The sequence below is a fragment of the Peromyscus eremicus genome, chromosome 14 (genome assembly GCF_949786415.1).
Source record: "Peromyscus eremicus chromosome 14, PerEre_H2_v1, whole genome shotgun sequence".
Classification (NCBI taxonomy): Eukaryota; Metazoa; Chordata; class Mammalia; order Rodentia; family Cricetidae; genus Peromyscus; species Peromyscus eremicus.
Genome location: NC_081430.1, coordinates 59,502,002 through 59,519,874, shown reverse-complemented (window position 1 = coordinate 59,519,874; position 17,873 = coordinate 59,502,002). Strand labels below are relative to the sequence as shown.

Genomic DNA, 17,873 nt, shown 5'->3' with positions numbered 1-17,873 from the left:
AAGGATGGCCTCCCTTGGACTGGCCTGTGGGCATGTCTGTGTGTGGGTGTGGGTGGGGGCTCTTTCTTTGTGTAGCCTTGGTTGCCCTGGAGCTTGCTATGTAGACCAGGCTAGCCTCAAACTTACAGAAATCCGTCTGCCTTTGCCTCTTGGTTGCTGGGATTCAAGATGTCTGGCCCACGTAGGGCATTTTCTTGATTACTGATTAATATGAGAGGGCCCAACCCGTTGCGAGCAGTGCCACCCCAGGCGAGTGGTTCTAGGTTGTGTGTGTAAGCAAGCCGAGCAGCCTGTAAGTGGCATTCTTCTGTGGCTTGTGCTTCCTGCCCTGACTGACGTCCCTCAGTGCTAAACTGGCCCGGGAGTTGTAAGACGAAGTAAACCCATTCCTCCCCTAAGTGGGTTATCGTCAGGGTTTCCTTTTTCTTTTTAGACTTGTTTACTTTCACTTTATGTGTGTGGCTCTTTCACCTGCATGTGTATCCGTGCATCACATGCATGCCTGGTGCACACAGAAGGCAGAAGAGGGGGTCGAATCCCCTAGAACCCAAGTTAGAGAGTGTTGTGAACTTTCTTGTGGGTGCTGGGAATCAAACCGGAGTCCTCTGGAAGAGCAGCTGGTACTTTTAACTGCTGAGCCACCTCTCCAGCCCTGGCCAGTGTTTTATACAGCGTCATAGAAAGCAAACTAGATCAGATGGTGACTGACCCACTCTGAGCAGATCAGATGGTGACTGACCCACTCTGAGCAGATCAGATGGTGACTGACCCACTCTGAGCAGATCAGATGGTGACTGACCCACTCTGAGCAGATCAGATGGTGACTGACCCACTCTGAGCAGATCAGATGGTGACTGACCCACTCTGAGCAGATCAGATGGTGACTGACCCACTCTGAGCAGATCAGATGGTGACTGACCCACTCTGAGCAGATCAGATGGTGACTGACCCACTCTGAGCAGATCAGATGGTGACTGACCCACTCTGAGCAGATCAGATGGTGACTGACCCACTCTGAGCAGATCAGATGGTGACTGACCCACTCCCTGAGCAGATGAGGAGCAACCTGCTAATCCTCTCCCCTGTGGAGCAATGTCCAGACTAGCTGGTCCCTGAGACACTCCCTCTGTTCTCATTTAGGACTGGAGTGCTGCTATGGTTAGGATTTTGGAGCCTAGTGGAAAAAAGTTAGGCCATCGGGGGTGTGCTTTCAAAGAAGAGCTGGGGTTCTGGCCCCTCCCTGTCACTCTGATATCCGGATCCCACGAATCACACACTACCACCATGATATGTTGTGCAACTACAGGCCTAAAACAATAGTACCAAGTCACCTTGACTGAGCCCTCTGAAGCTGTGAGCTAAAATGAAGCTCTCCCCATCTGAAATCAACTATCTCAGGGATTTGTCACACTGAGGCTGCCTAATGAACACAGGTAGGAAAGTGGAAAGAGGTATGTGTTCACAGGCCGACAGTAGAGTGCTGGGGGGATGCTCTACAGAGCCTGCTGGCTCAGGCAATAAGCCAGAGGTCAAGGCAGGTTCTCAGCCCGAGCCTGCAGCAGGATCCCTGACCTTCCCGTAGGGTTCCAGGTTAGTAGGTTTGGGGTCTATGTCTAACAAGTTTCCAGGTGCTGCTGCTGGTCCTATTGGAGACCACACTGAGAAGTACAAGTTGAAGGGTAGCCAGAAGTCAACGATGTCCTCATCCTGCCCCTCCTGGGTCTCAGAGGTCCACATCTCAGGCAGTGTACGCCAGCCTTGTAGCCCGTGGGGACTCCCAGGCCTCTGCTAGCCATAAAAGCTTAGATAAAGGTCCTGCTCCTCCTCTGATAATGTACCCCTAGAGGGCCTCGTGCCCATCAGAGCCTCCTTCCTTATCTGCATATTGTGGAGGAGAGAAGGCTGTGTGCCAGTCAGAGAGAGACCATGAGGCCAGAGATTAGCCTCTTTTGGTAGGAACCACCCTGCAGCTTAGGGGGAGGTGGAATACTGTCATGGGCCAGGCTGCCTGGGCTCCAGACCGGCAGAGGCTGCCCCTCTCCAAATGCCAGCTCTGCTCTTCTGATAGGGAGGCAGACCCTCCCTTGTCCCTTCAGTTCTCAGGCAGGTAGGAGTGGGGCCTGCCGAGCACTGAGCACACAATGTCTGCAGCCAGGAAGAGAAATCCTTGACCTAAATGCCAGCCGGCCTCGGAACTCCCTGTCATCCCTGAGAGAGCGGGAGCTACGGAAGGTTTCAGAGCAAGGTTGGGGGGTAGTCAGTGCCAACTTTTCTGAAGATGCCTCTGGAGGTCAGTGGGAGATGGTCAGGCTGCCAGGAAGGGGAGTGTGCACAGTCAGGGCTTTGCACAGGCTGTGATGGTCAGCATCCCCTGTCCCTGCCCTTTTCTTGTTGCTGTGACAAGCTGCCGTGTGTGACTCTAGGGTTATCTGTGAGGACTGTGCCCACTGTGACTACGGACTGAACCTATGAACTCCCAGAAGCTTCACAGATTGTGGCAGAGAGGCAGTCTCCTCTTCCCCTGGCGAATGAGGAGCTGGGGGCCTCAGGGAGCTCTCGTACAGCTCCAAAGTGTCCTGGGCAGGCAGCTTCTGGCGTTGCTGGGCTTGCACTGTTAGATGCCAGAAGCCTTGGTGGGCTGTGTGGCGCGCTTTCCCAGAAGATATGGAAGAAGGGTTAGGAGGGGCGGGGCTTGTGTGCAGTCTAAATCAGTGTGGCCAGAAATGGATGGTAGTGTATTTGCAGGGGACAACGTAGGTCACTAGGTGGCCCAACCCCTGAGACCACCCTCTCCTGGATGGAAGAGGTGAAGGAAGCAGCGGAAGGTGGGATCCAGAATGGAGAGGGTCACCTCCCCTTGGCTTCCTGGAGAGGGGAGTAGCATTTGGTCAGGGCAGTGTCAGGTGCCAATGGCAAGGAAGAAGCCTGGAAGACAAATGCCCTTCTTGTCTCCTTCTTTCCCCTAGATGCCCATCCAACTCTGCATTACCTGAAACCACAGGCCAGATAGCTGGCCCAGATATGATGGCACCCACACAGGCACCTTCATAGATGTAGCAGCTAGAGAGGGTAAGGTGAACCTGGGCCATGGGTATGACAGCTGTGTTACCGCCAGCTTCTTCCTGCACGTCTCTGTGGTCCCTACCTCTTCCTCTCTGTTGTAAGGTTCTTTGTAAACAGATCTTTCTAGAATAATCCTCATCTAATGGTGCCAGTTGTTCCCTGCTGGGCCCTTGCCTGTCAGGGATGTTTGATGCCCTGTGAAGGCCACTGACAAACTCTCCTCGGAGGCTGCCCCCTGCTTGGCTCCCTCACCCCAGTAGACTGGTGGGGGTTCCCAGACTGACTTTCTGCCTTTGCGGTCTATATGGTTGGTCCCAGCTACGTTGGCCTTTATGATAGTTGCTCCCTGGTTCCACTCTCGGCTCCTCCCACGGTATCTCATTGCTGAACAAAGAGGAGGTGTTCAGAGGTCCCCATCTCTCAACCTGACATGCCAAGCAACATTATAAGCCCCAGTACCCTCTATCCGCCCTGCCTCCCTCCTGCGGCTCCTTGCCTCTTCCTTCATATTAACGTTACGGGGGCGTTTCTTTGTGTCTGATCACGGTGAGGTGGTAGCCTGTGATCCCGAACTTCACAGCCTTCAGTGTGGTCAGCTGAGCTGTTGAAAAGGAGAGCATGTATCTTCAGGAAGAGCTGTGATCCAGAGAGTCTGGCTACAGGACGCCAGGATCTCAGGGGTTCTGGGACCCTGCAGGTATGGGAGGGAGGGAAGAGACCCTTCTCATTAGGCAATGGCTGTCTGTGCTTGTCAGGCCTTGGAGGGTTGGCTTGCCCACTCCATCATTCACACTTCTGCACATGCCCTGTCCCGGGCATCTCCCTTATAGTGTCACTTAGGAGAAAGAACTCCCTGTTTGCAAGGCAACTCTTTCCATGTCCCCCAGGTCCACCGTCCACTTCCTCACAGAATCAGCACGTCCTTGGCTCTGTCTTCTTTACTTCTTTCCACCCTGGTCTGTGGTCTGGTCCCTTGGTTGGAATGCACCTTATACCCAGACAGGGTTTCCAGGAGCCAATGGTCCATAGCCTTGGTTTGGTTGAGAGAATTACTCTGCACTGTTTTTAGGGGCTATATGGAATTCTACTGCCTGATGTGTGTATGTGTTTTGTTATTTGTTTATTTTTATTTTCTGAGTCAGAGGGGTTTTTGTTTTGTTTTTCTTTCTTTCTTTCTTTCCTTTTTTTTTTTTTTTTTTTTTTGTGACAGGGTTTCTCTTGTGTAACCCTGGCTGTCCTGGAACTCAGACCAGCCTGGCTTCAAACTCACAGAGATCCACCTGCCTCTGCCTCTGAGTGCTGGGATTAAAGGCATGCGCCACTACTGCCTGGCTTCTGAGGCACTTTTTTGTAACCCAGGCTGGCCTGGAACTTGCTATATAGCCAAGAATGACCATGAACTTCTGATACTCCTGCTTCTGCCTCCCAGGCTGAATTAGTTACTTTTCTGTTGCTGGGATAAAACATTATGACCAAATCAACTTATAGAAGAAAGAGTTTATTTGGACTTAAGAAAGTTGAAAGTCAGCCAGGCGGATCTCTGTGAGTTTGAGGCCAGCCTGGTCTACAGAGCAAGATCCAGGATAGGCACCAAAATTACACAGAGAAACCTGTCTCAAAAAACAAACAAACAAAACAAAAAAAGTCAACCAGGGGACTCATGAAGGCAAGGCAGCAGGGGCAGAAAGCTCACAAGCATGAAGCAGAGAGGAGCGGACTGGGCGGGACCCAAGTGACCTACTTCCTCCTGCAAGGCCACACCTCCTAAGCCCCGAGCAGTGCCACCAACCGGGGACCAAGCATTCAAATGCCCAAGACTATGGGGGACATTTCTCATTCAAACCCCAACATGAGTACATACCACCACAAGTGTGCACCACCAGGTCTGGCTGGAATTCCACCTCTGGAGTGTCCCAGACTTACCTATTCTTCTGCCTATATGGATATTTAGGCTTTCATTTTTCTGCAGGCAGTAACATGCTGTGACTATCACTGTACAAGTGGCTGAATCAGCCCTGAAGAGGACACACCCTGCAGGAGAACTGAGGAGGCCATACAAGTGGCCTGTTTACCAGGGTGTGGGCAGGGTCAGACCAGGAAGGAAGGGACGGACCAACATGTCCCATTATACGTCCCATGGGGTGGCTGGAAGGAAGAGAATCATTATCTGAGAGTGGAGCCCCCAAGGAAGGACCTAGATGGGAGCTGTACTGTCAGCCACTGGGTGAAAACCATCCCCTACGCTCTTGCTAGACACCCTCCGCATCCAGAGTCTCCCAGGGTAGCCCGCTTTGGAGTACGGAGGACGATGGAATGTAGGATCTGTAGAGACAAGGCAAACCTCTCAGCCCGGTGCCTTTCATCTTTCACCCTTGTCCTATGGAGGAAAATGTGTCCTTAACCCCAAAGGCCACAGAACTGTCCGTCTCTGGTGACTGTGACAACCAGGGTGGCATCACCATCAGTGTTTGTGTAAGGTGTGTGTGAGTGGGTGGAACGGCCCGCCAGAAGCAATCCTCCCACTCACGCTGCCACAATGCCTGCCTCTGGGCCCTCCCCATGCCCTGGCTCCCTGTGGGGCTCTTAGCAGCTCTTTTCCTTAGCTCTGGAGAGATGACTGGAACTTTTGTTCACTCGGGACCTGACTCCCCTCAGGGCCCGTTTCTAGTGAGCTCTCTTCCTTTTCTGCAATAAGGGTTATGAACAGGAAGTATTAGGAGTACCTCCCTGGAATTCCTGGGTTCTGTACAAGATCCCCTTGCCTCACTAACCGAACCCGCTCACAGTCCCCCTGGTGGTTGAGGCTGAGCATCTTAGGACTGTCGGCTTGGTGGGGTGGGGCGGGCAGGGCTGGCGGGGGAGGGGCAGCCTCAGCTGAAATCCTACAATCCATCTGAGCTATGACATGATGTGACTGTGTTTCCTGAAGGAAGCGTTCCTTTCTTGGACGCTAGCCCAAGGTCACAGGAAGGAAAGCAGAATTCCTGTGTGTTAGCTGGTGTTAGGCGGGAGGACCTCTGAGGCTTGGTTCCTGGACTCATCATGTGCTGGACTCTTGGGGCACGGCACTATACAAAGCCTGCTGGGGAAGGAATATACCACACCCTGCAGGGTGGGCCTGATGGTGAGGCATGTGGTAGTCAGGGGATTTCATAGGCAGGAGCTCTCTACCAAACTTCCTTCTCCATAAAATGAATCCTACAGTTCTCAGTGATGTTGTTTGGGTTGCTATGGCGATAGATAAATAAAACATTCTCAAAGCCCAAAAATGGTGGTGCTGGTAGAAGCGGTGTGACTGGGAAAGCAAGCACGCGCCCACTGTGATGGAAAGGGTGTAACGGCAGTAACCGGGGATGGCATCTGATGAACGGCACAGCATGGGGCCCTGTGGATGAAGTTTGGGCTGGGTGCCATGGCGGAAGCCACGTCAGTCTGGGTGAAGGGAGTCTGTGGACTCCATCCCTCCCCCTTTTGTCAGCGGTACCTGGGTCCTTTGAACAAGCACTGTGGCAGGGGATGAGAGACAGCCGATGTCTTCAGAAGGGTCGCCTTGGTCATGTGAACCCTGAGAGCCTCCTCCCCACTGCACCTTGCTTGGTGAATGAATCTTCATTCTCACAGGCTGGCATGTTGTGCCTACCCTGAGAATTATAACCAGGTTGCCACCACTGCCGGGGTGCACCTTTCAAAGCCTCTGATTGGCTAGATAATACATTAGTTATGAATTGACATGGAGTTTTGCCTTCTGGGAGACTTTCTCTTCACCCTGGCTGAGGCCATTACCCCTGGAGAGCAAGCTTTACTCCAGCCCCATCCTGTATTGACTGACTATAAGGCCATAGCTGCAAGGTAAGAAGAGTTTGCAAAACAGTGGGAGCAAATACCATGGGTGTCATGCTACCTGCTCATGACCTTCACTCACTTCTTCCGGATATATCTGGGTCCAGTGTCATTTTACAGCAGAACACTGTTATACATACCTGGTTTTGTGGTATCGTGGATAACACTGACTTTTTGATGGGCAGATAAATTGGTTGAATAGTTTCTTGGTATCCATGGCCAAGCAGTCACCTTTACTAAGCCAGTACTAACTGAGTAGCAAGCCAGTAGGAGCCTTTGAAAAGGAGAACAGTCATTGGTAGAAGAAATGGATTTATTTGACAGCCCTGGAGTGTCCAGGGTAATGGGTCTCCTACCAGGCTGGCTCTACAGGCCTCTGCCCTATACACATATACACAGCACACACACACACACACCACACCACACCACACACACCACACACACCACACATACACACACCACACACATCATACATACACACACCACACACACCACACACACACACCACACACACCACACATACACACACCACACACATCATACATACACACACAACACACACACACATACACACACAACACACACACCACAGACACACATACACATACTATACACACGTAAACATACCACACACACATATAACACTACATACACCACACACACACACACACACACACACACACACACACACACACACGTGGAGGCCAGAGGACACCTTGAGTGTCATTTCTCAGGAACTATCCACTTTTTTCTTTTAAAGACATGGTCTGTCACTGCCCTGGAACTCCCAGAAGTAAGCTAGGTTGGTTGGCTAGCGAGTCTGAGGATCCTCCTGTCTCTGCCTCCCCAGTGCTGGGGTTATAAGAGCACGCTGCCACTTTAGCTGATGTGAGTTCTGCGAACCAAATACGTGTCCTGCATAATCTCACCTTTTCAAAACGTGCTGGGTCATGAGGCTGAGGGGCAGGCAGCCTTCACAAAGCCTGTGCCTGGCCACCAGCCTGGTGCTGCTCTGGATTCCACCCCAGACTGGCAGTCTGCAGGGATGCCCAGCAAATGAACAGAGAAGACCATGCAAGGTAGTGGTTATCACCTAGAAAATTCCAGCATGCATAACCCCAGGCCAAAGATCCTGCCTCTCTTTTTTCATAGTGGGTTTTTATGTCTCTGAAATATTTCCCCCTCTATTTTGAGGAATATTTTAGCTGAGTATAAAATGTTAGGTCATAATTTTCTTTCGCTTTGGTGCTTTAAAGTGTTGCTTTAAATGAGATATTTGCTGTCATCTTTTTTTTCTTTATATTTTCCGTGTGTGTGTGTGTGTGTGTGTGTGTGTGTGTGTGTGTGTGTGTGCAAGGGGTGCCTGAGGAGACCAGAAGAGGGTGTCAGATCTCCTGGAACTGCAGTGGCAGATGGTTGTGAGCTGCCACATGGGTGCGAGGAACCACACTCTGGTCCTCTGCAAGAGCAGAGCACACTCTCAGCTTCTGAGCCGCTCCAGCCCCTGGTGCCTTTTTCTCTCGCTGTTCTTCTTTTCCTTTACCTTCATCACTGGTTTGGAGAATTTTGTGATCTGTCTCAGTGTAGCAGTCACAGCACCTGGTTCTGTGTCCTGTGCTTGCTTGTATATCACTCTATGTCTTCAATTTGTGGGTTTATAGTTTTGACAAGTTTGGAAATTACTGTAATTTCTTTCTTAAAAATTATTCCTTTTGTCAGGCGTGGTGGCGCATGCCTTCAATCCCAGCACTCAGGAGGCAGAGGCAGGTGGATCTCTGAGTTCAAGACCAGCCTGGTCTACAGAGTGAGTTCCATGACAGTTGAGGCTACACAGAGAAACCCTGTCTTAAAAAAACAACAGAACTGGAGAGATGGCTCAGAGGTTAAGAGCACTGGCTGTTCTTCCAGAGGTCCTGAGTTCAATTCCCAGCAACCACATCTTGGTTCACAACCATCTGTAATGAAATCTGGTGCCCTCTTCCAGTCTTCAGGGATGCATGCAGGCAGAACACTGTATGCATAATAAATAAATAAATCTTAAAAAGGAAAAGAAAAGAAAAGGCAAGTGCAACCATGCCAGGCACATTGCATTAAAAACAAAACAAATGATTCCTTTTATTTATGGGGTTATAATATAATTGCACCATTCCCCCTTTCCTTTCTCCCTCTAAATCCCTTCCAGATACCCCTCCTTGCTCTCTTTCAAATTCATGGCCTCTTTTTTCATTAATTGTTGTTACATACATGAATATCTATATACATATATATTCCCAAATACATAAATACAACCTGCTTAGTCTGTATAAAATGTTGTTTATGTGTATATTTGCAAGGCTGGCCATTTGGTATTGAATAATCAATTGATGTGCTCTTTCCTGGCGAAGACTGTCTCCTGCTCTCAGTGTCCTTAGTTGTCTGTAGTTCTCGTGTGGGGTTGAGCCTGGTGGGCTCTGCACCCCATCTACTTTAGCATGTCCATTGTTGCTGTCCTTGTTCAGATCACATTTGGGAAGCCATGTTGGTGAGACTTGATGGGTGTTGCTTCTGACATTCCCAGGAGACAGTCTCACAGCGACTCTCTGATCCTCTGGCTCTTACAACCTTTCTGCCCCCTTCTGCAATGATCTCTGGGTTTAGGAGTTGCTTTGTAAATGTATCCATTGGGACTAGGCTCCACAGTTCTCCATCGTGACTGGTTGTGGTTTTCTGTATTGGTCTCTGTCTATTGCGAAGAGATGTTTCCTTGATGAGAGGTGAGAACCACCCTTATTATAGCTGAAGATTTGGAGCTAGAAGGCTCGGATTCGAGAGAACATGGGACATTTGTCTTCCTGGGTCTGGGTTGCCTCACTCAATACGATCTTTTCTAGTTCCGTTTGTCTGCAAAGTTCATGATTTCATTTTTCTTTACAGCTGGATAGTGTTCCATAGTGTGTATGACCATGTTTTCATTATCCATTCATTGGGTAAAGGACACTGAGGTTGTCCCATTTCCCAGCGATTGGTTCATCACCTGCTGTTGTCACAGTTCACAGGAGCTCAGTCCGTGTGTGTGTGTGTGTGTGTGTGTGTGTGTGTGTGTGTGTGTGTATGTGTGTGTGTGTGTGTGTTTGTGTGTGTATGTGTGTGTATGTGTGTGTGTGTGTGTGTGTGTGTGTGTGCTCCTGCACATGCACATGTCTGTGGGTAGAGGTCAGAGGACCGACTTCGGGGAGTCACTGCTCTCCTTCCAGCCTGTGGGCCCCAGGAATCAAGGTTATCAGGCCATCAGGCTGGGTGGCAAGCCCCCTCACCAGCTGACCCACCTCACTGGCCCTCTGAATAATTCCATTTTTAAACCTTTAATTTCATGAATCTTAAGTAGTATTTAATGTGTCATTAGTTACATACAGTACATTTTTCACTTCAGGGGCTGTAGTTTTCGTCATTCGATGTTAGATTAAAAATTAAAAGGATCTTGTTAACTTTTTGAACACAGGGAATAGAGTCCCAATAACTGTTCTAATAACTGTGCTAATCCTCCCGCGGTGTAGACTGGAGGCTGGCTCTGACCCCTAGTCCCCTCACTGTGGGCTGTGCTTTCCTACCCGCTTGTTTGAAAGCTTGGTTACCCTTGACCGGACGCCAGGCATTGTGAGGTTGCCATTTGAGACGTTGGGTATTTTTGCCTCCAATAAATGTTTTGTAGCTTTGTTCTGGGATGAAGTTAAATTATTTGTGAAGAGTTTGGTGTTTGTTTTGTTTTGATGATTTATTTGGCAGACATGGATGTGTGCTCTGTCTAGTGCCCTCTTTCCCTTCCCCTTCTTCTTTTGGACTGAATTCAGGGCCTCACACTTGCTAGACCAGAGCTCTGCATGAAGCCAAACCCCAAATATTCAGTCGAGGGCTTTATCTAGGGAGTCTAGCAGCGGTGATCCCACCTCTGAGGCACAGCTGTGTCATTTGGATCTGAAGATTTCCCCCAAGGCTCACATGTTGAATGCCCTCTTCCTGGCTGATGGCACCAGTCGGGGGGAGGGTGATGGAAGCCTTAACAAATGGGGCCTGGTTGATGGAAGTAAGTGGGCATGCTCAGGGAGGGTACACTGGGAACCTGCTCTTCCCTCTCCTTTTCTCTGCTTCCTGGTTGCCACGATGTAAAGATCTTTTCTCTGCTATATGCTCCTTGTCATGATGTCCTGCTTCATCATGGGCCTAGAAATAATAGTCCAGTGGTCATAGAATGAAACCACGAGCCACAGTAAATGCTTCTCCACTTAAGCCATTTTTTTTCCTCAGCCATTTTTTCACAATGACAGAAAGCTGCCGAACACAGTAACCTTCCTGAGAATTCTATCCAATGTCTGAGAATGACGGGGTTTTCTAGTCTAGCTCGTGAGAAACATTATCTCTTTGTCTGTTTGTGCACCAGGTACTATTCCTCTAATCTTTTGGAAGCCTCTTTCCCTGGCTCTGCATGTTTTCTTCCCCGTGAGCACTGGTAAGTAGGCCGCTGGATTCCCAAGGCTCTGAGGCTATCCTTGCAGCTTGGTGCTATCCTGGGAGCTGTGGCTGTCTCCTTGGCCCTAACCATCTTCAAGCCTAAGGGAGCTCATGGGGCTCCACCCCAGTTCTCTGGCTGCCTGGGTCAGAACATTCATCTCTGGCAAACAAGATCTCTGGGAGAGGGATCACTGCTATGATCCCGTCTTTCCCTGTCATAGAATTCTCTATTTCACGTATCTTGTCTATATATTTTTTTCTTTAAAAAAATTTTTTTTGTTTGTTTGTTTTGGTTTTTTGAGACAGGGTTTCTCTGTGTAGCTTTGAGCCTTTCCTGGAACTTGCTTTGGAGACCAGGCTGGCCTCGAACTCACAGAGATCCACCTGCCTCTGCCTCTGCCTCCCGAGTGCTGGGATTAAAGGCGTGCACCACCACCGCCCGGCTAAAAAAAATTTAATTTATGTGCATTGGTATTTTGCCTCCATGTATGTCTGTGTGAGGGTGTCAGATCTTGGAGTTACAGACAGTTGTTAGCTGCCATGTGGGTGGTGGGAATTGAACCTGGGTCCTTTGGAAGAGCAGTCAATGCTCTTAACCACTGAGCCATCTCTCCAGCCCCTTGTCTATATTTTCCTTATGTAGAATAATAAATCTGATCTCTGTCGCCCCTTGTTTTTTTTTCAGACAAGGTCTCACATATTCTGTCTTTGAACTTGAAGCAGCCAGGGAGGACCTTGAACTTTTCTGATCCTACTGCCTTTGCCTTCAGAATGTTGGGATTATGGGACTGAAGGCCTGTGCCTCCAGGTCAGGTTACACAGTGCCATGGAGGAACCTGGGACTGGGTGCATGCTAAGCAAACACGCCTGCATAGTTCCCTGTTCCCATCTCTTTAGGATTCCCTCCTGTTGTTCTCTGTGATTTGAAAGGATACTACAAGTCCCTTTCTCACATTGATTTCGAGAGAAAAGGAAACTTTGTTGCCTGTGGTCAGCTCCCTTTTCTCAAACAAGGCTTGCGTCTCTGGACTTGAAATCCTACTGTCAAAGGTGGTGTTAGGAAGCAGGAGTCAGCAAACTGCGCTCCACAAACCACTGGCTTCTGTAAATAAAGTTTGACTGGCACAGAACCACCATCATTTGTTTAGACATCATCTATGGGGACATGGAATTCTCAAGATCTGAGAGTTAATCCTCCAGATTGCCTATGGAGATTATCAAGGGAAATGCTTGGGAACCTTTCCCTCACTCTGGACCAAGTCTATGCTTGTGGCTTGCAGTTACTACTTTGTGTACATTTTGAGGTGCTGGGATGGGTTAACTTGGAGCAGGGTCGGTGTGTTGATCTAAAAGCACAGAAATACACTGGCAAGTCCACACAGTTTACTGTGTGTTCTCATGGATGCCAGAGAAGATATAGCCAGGCTGCCTCTGTCTAGGGGCCAAGAGCCAGTACCCAAGGCTGTTTCACCCATCAGCTGGTCACAAACCTTGTTTCCTAAAATATTAACCCTAATGTCCCAAGAGCAGCCACCAAAGTAAGAGTAGCATGAACAAGGCAGTGGGCAAAGTACTCCCTGGTGATTACTCAGAGTCCCTTCCCAAACTGTCTGAAATGCACAGGAGATTCTCTTATTCTTTTTACATCCAAGGAAACTGAGGAACAGAAACAACTTTGTTTATTAATTTACTTTTGGTCCCAGACTAGTGACCAAGCCCCATATGGACCCACTGTTTCAAGTTCAGAGGAAGCCTACAGAGGACACCTGGATCCACTCTGTCTCGGGGGCCAAAGGCGTCCTAAAAGGCAGTGTGGAAACAGATCTGGGATAAACAGACACACTAAAGGTAGCTGGGGGAGGCACTACAGACTGGCACAGGAGGGCAGGTACAAAGTTCTAATTTGGAGGGATTAAATATTTCAGAGGCAAGCAACCAGAGACTGGACTCAGGGACACCAGTGGGAGGGTCTGGGCTGACAGGGCCAGCCAGAGAAGACACTCTCTCATGGGGGACATTTGTGGGACAAAGGAAACATGGGTTCTGTCAGGAAAGGAATTCAGTTGTCTGGTCACTATTTTAGGTCTTTGTCCTACAAACAGGGCTCAGATTTTAGTTTTGGGTAGGGAGATCCTCTTGGCCTTTCTTTTAAAATTTTAAAAGCTGGGCATCATACACATGCAGTAACTAGTGAATACACTATATATGTGTATAGATTCCCTCGCAATGATACTGCTCTGATGAGGGTTCGCTCTACCCAACCTACTATACCGGGTCATTTTGCCTGCGTTTTAAAAACTAAGGCTAGATGCACATACGTATGTGTGCCTGTGTAACCCCAACCAAGTCATACACCATTCCCAGCAGCCCAGAAGGCTCCAGGGACCCTTCAGTCGCTTCCTGAGCAGGAGTCGCCATTCAGCTGCTGTCTTTCCACCCAGCGTTTTGCCTCAGGCTCCACTCAGCTTCCGGCTTCCTAACCCCACCTGCCCCCGTTGAACTACAAGCCCTCACTCTGTGGAAGCAACCCTGGGATCCACAAAGGGCTCCTCCTCTGCGGAGGCCCGGGGTTTGCCCTAAGGGATATTCTACATCAACCTTTCCAGGCGCGGAATCCACTAAAAGCGGCGCCCCGCCTGGAGACAACCATCTACTCCGCACCAGGCCGACACCCTAATGATCAGTCAGGGAGCAGAATCTCAAACAGTCGAGGCAGGGTACTGCGCATCCCCAGGGGCGCGTGCCCGCGGGGGAGCGCGCGCCCAGCGGGTCCCGGAGCCTTCCGGCAGGTGCCCCGCCCGCGTCTCGCGTGCGCACTCGGGCACAGGGCTCGGTCGCTCTACAGCTCGGACGCGGCAACCGAGACCCAGCAGAGCGGCTCCTGGGGCGCGCCTGGCTAGACCACGAGGGTCGGTCCGGAGGCCCGGGAGTAGAGCCGAACCACGGGATCCCGGGCACATACAGCGCGGCTCGGCGCCCCGCCCGGGCTCCTCTGCGCGTGCGCCACCCGCAATCTCGGTTTCGCACTCGGCACCCCGCCCCACACCGTTCCTACGGCGAACCGCAAGGCCCAAAGAGCCGCGGGCCGAGGGCGGGGCGTCGCGCTGAGGTCAGCGCGGCGGCGGTCGGCCCCGCGGTGGTTGGCTGCGCGGCGCTGGCCGCGCCCTGGTTGGCTTGCGGGTCGCGGGCTGGGCGGCCGGCCGGGCTGAGGTCGGGGCTCGGGCGCCGGCCGGGTTTCTGCTGCGCTCGGGCTCCGCCGCGGTCCAGGTCGGCGACGGCGCGCGCGAGGGCGCGGCCAGGCGACTGAGGGCGGGGACGGCGTGCGGGCGTGCGGGCGGCGCCTAGGGGAGGAGACCGGCCCATGGACCCGCGGGGCCCGGTGCCCCAGACTCGGTGCCGCCGGGACGGAGCCCAAGATGTCGGCCTAGGCCCGGCTGCGACGACAAGGACTTTGCGGCTACTGGACGCCGGGGCGCGCGGCCGCTGGGCCGGGGAGTGCTGGCCCTGACGCCGGGGCGCACGGGAGGCGAGAGGCCGGCGCGTGGGGAGCGGGCCGCGCGGCACCATGTCGGCCAAGGTGCGGCTCAAGAAGCTGGAGCAGCTGCTCCTGGACGGGCCGTGGCGCAACGAGAGCGCCCTGAGCGTGGAGACGCTGCTGGACGTGCTGGTGTGCCTCTACACCGAGTGCAGCCACTCGGCGCTGCGCCGCGACAAGTATGTGGCGGAGTTCCTCGAGTGGGGTGAGTAAGGTGCCGCTCGCCCCTCAGCGCTTCTCGCTCCTCGCACCCGCGCCGGGCCTCCCTGGTCCTGCGCTCCGGAGCCACATCCTCCGTTCGCACTCCCCCCACTCCCGGCCATCGCCCTGGCCGCTTCCTAGACCCACCCTCCGAGTCTGGATATCATTTCCTGCAGCGCTCCCTGGGACATCCGCCCTGCCTCCGCCCGGGACTGGCCTTTGGGGTCCAGAATCGGGCCTGGAGTTACCCTCCAGCCCTATCCTCTGCCGGGTGGGAGGGCAGCCCCTGTGTCTTTTGCATCTCCTCAACTCCCGCCCCCGCCGGGTGGGCCTTCCGAGGGCATCGCGTCCCACAGCCCAGCTCCGAGAGCTCCACCCAGGTGACAGCCTGTCCACATCCCCTCGATGTCCAGGGCCTGAGCAATCCCCTTTCCTTTAGCACCTCCAAGCGAATTTTAACGTTAAAAGCTTTATTTTAAGTACACCATTCGAGAGCAAGTAGATATTCCCCCCACCCTCGAATTATAATCGTGTCAGACTCTTGTGATATTGGGCCGGGGGCGGGGGGAGCTGGAACTGTCACTTAAAAACTTTTCCTCGTCTCACCTTGGTATTGGGTTCATTTAGGGATCAAATGCAGTAATCATAGGTCGGATAACCTATTGTGCTTCATTAGGACAAATGCGTGATTAAGTCATTTATTGATAGGAGTTCCCAAGACAGGTTAGAGTGTAAGGTGAAACCCTTGCTTCAGACCTCCCTTAAGGTCATTTCCCCTCAAGACCCTCAGTTCCTTCACAAGGCCTGACTGAGTAGGAGGAAGTGAGGCTTAGGTGCAGGTCCGACTGTCTATCCTGCCCTCGGGTTGCTCTCGTCATTGGGCTAGGACTGTGCAGTTTGAACCAGTCATTTCTAATCTTTGGGACTGATAAAGCCGATGTTTACACGCGGAAACAAATGTGTTCCACACGGAGGCTTCCTACTCTCACGGTGGTTACCAGCATCTAGACTTTTGTTTAGGACTTAAAGTGCCTTGATCTTTAGAAGGGCTTCTGTCTGGTTGCTTTTGAGCGTGACGTTGCTGCTGCGTGTGCCTTAGAGTAGCTAGCTGGAGGAGGGACCCTGCCTCAGGACACTCTGGCGCTTTGTTGTGTGGGGGCCCTGCTCTTGGTTACAAAGAGGGCCGAGCCCTTAGTTGAGAGTACTGGGTTTCCGGGGACCTTTATCAGTGACGTGATTTCCAGTTGGATAATTAACTGACTTCAGAGTTGCTTTGAAAGTGAGGTCTTTAGTGCATGCTGCAATCTGAGACCTCTCAATATTGTATTTGTCATTCTTTTCTGAGCACTGGTTATTGAAATCCGGACAGTTCCAGAGTCAGGTTCAGCTGGGTGCATAGCATGTGAGTAATGAGAGGAGACAGCAAAGGGAAGGGCTGTTTCACTGATGAGGTGTGGTCCAGGTGTCCTCTGGCCCGGGACGTGCACAGTGCCTGGTGGGGATGGGCCGGAAGGTTGGGTGCTCACTGCTGGGTACTCCACTTCCCTGGAGGAAGCTCTTCTCAGCATGTGAAGAGGGCAGATTTTGTAAGAGCTGACCTTTCCAAATCTAAACAGAAACTGTGTGCTATAATGTAAGCATAGTTACAAAATTGTGTTTTGGCCCTTGGAAATTGTGATTACAAATAAATTATCCTCTTGGCTCAATTCCTGCAGCAGTGTAAGCTTTTAATTAAGAGCGAACCGGACGGCACACCCTTAATCCCAGCATTTGGGAGGCTGAGGCAGAAAGATGAGGACTTGAAGGTCAAGCCTCAGCTACATTGTGCGTTTGAAGCCAGGATGGGCTACCTGAGACAGTTCTATAAACAACAACAACAACCAAATTATAGAACAGAGTGTCCTATTAATACAAGGTGGAGTTTTACTGAAATAGTAACATAGTTTAGAGTGCCATGTACTTTTATATATGTTCCTGTGTGCACTGTTGTAACATTGAAGTGGCGTGTCACCAGTACAAACACAAGTGCAGTCATTGTTTAGGTGTTGGTGACAAGACAAAGAAGGCCTTCCTAACAAGACTGTTCTAGAATTCTAGTAGGTACCTAACTAAACAGTGGAGAGGCTTCAGTTCAGGAAGCATCCGGCTTGTTGAGATTTGGGGTTCCTCATTCTGCCTGTTTTGAAGTCTCTGATAACATTGACAGTGCAGAGGGCCAGTCTCTCTCTCCCCACCACAAGTCTACCTATCCAGTGACAAGTAGACAGGATTCTTGAGACTTGGGAAGGGAAACAGCTGACTCAGCCCTTAAGAAACTTAAGGGAAGCCGGGCGGTGGTGGCACACGCCTTTAATCCCAGCACTCGGGAGGCAGAGCCAGGCGGATCTCTGTGAGTTCAAGGTCAGCCTGGTCTAGAGAGTGAGTTCAGGACAGGTACCAAAACTACATAGAGAAAGCCTGTCTCAAAAAACAAAACAAAACAAAAAACAACAACAAAAAAAGTAACTTAAGGGAAACCTTTGAGGAAGTTTGGGAAATGAAAGTAATAAAAGTTTTTAAAATTTGAAGATTATTCCTGGCGCTCCATGACCACAGTGTTTGTGTTGGATGAATCGCTGCAGCTTTCACTGTGGGAGTTCGTCTTTACTTTTCCTCTGACTATGTTTATCGTTTGATTGGTTTCCTCTATGAAATTCCGGACGGTAATTAAAGGTTGGAAATACTGTGCTTTGTATGTGTTTCTTTAAAC

At 51.0% G+C, this 17,873-nt stretch overlaps 1 protein-coding gene and 2 long non-coding RNA genes across 3 annotated transcripts in view; 2 read left to right on the top strand and 1 right to left on the bottom strand.

Moving 5' to 3' along the window:
- Positions 1-2,267: 2,267 nt before the first annotated feature.
- LOC131924133 (uncharacterized) lies at positions 2,268-6,282 on the bottom strand. Its single transcript, XR_009382796.1, has 3 exons — positions 6,168-6,282; positions 4,987-5,385; positions 2,268-3,754 (listed from the first exon to the last, which is right to left on the bottom strand). It is a non-coding gene; the product is annotated as an uncharacterized LOC131924133 (long non-coding RNA).
- A 546-nt stretch (positions 6,283-6,828) lies between these two features.
- LOC131924132 (uncharacterized) lies at positions 6,829-8,969 on the top strand. The gene is made up of 2 exons (XR_009382795.1): positions 6,829-6,912; positions 8,623-8,969. It is a non-coding gene; the product is annotated as an uncharacterized LOC131924132 (long non-coding RNA).
- A 5,704-nt stretch (positions 8,970-14,673) lies between these two features.
- Positions 14,674-17,873, top strand: part of Cdc42bpb (CDC42 binding protein kinase beta) — a 78,437-nt gene continuing 75,237 nt past the window's right edge. The window contains exon 1 of the mRNA XM_059279033.1: positions 14,674-15,128. Within this exon, the coding sequence (XP_059135016.1) occupies positions 14,954-15,128 (175 nt within the window). The 5' untranslated portion in view covers positions 14,674-14,953. The remainder of the gene's footprint in view (positions 15,129-17,873) is intronic.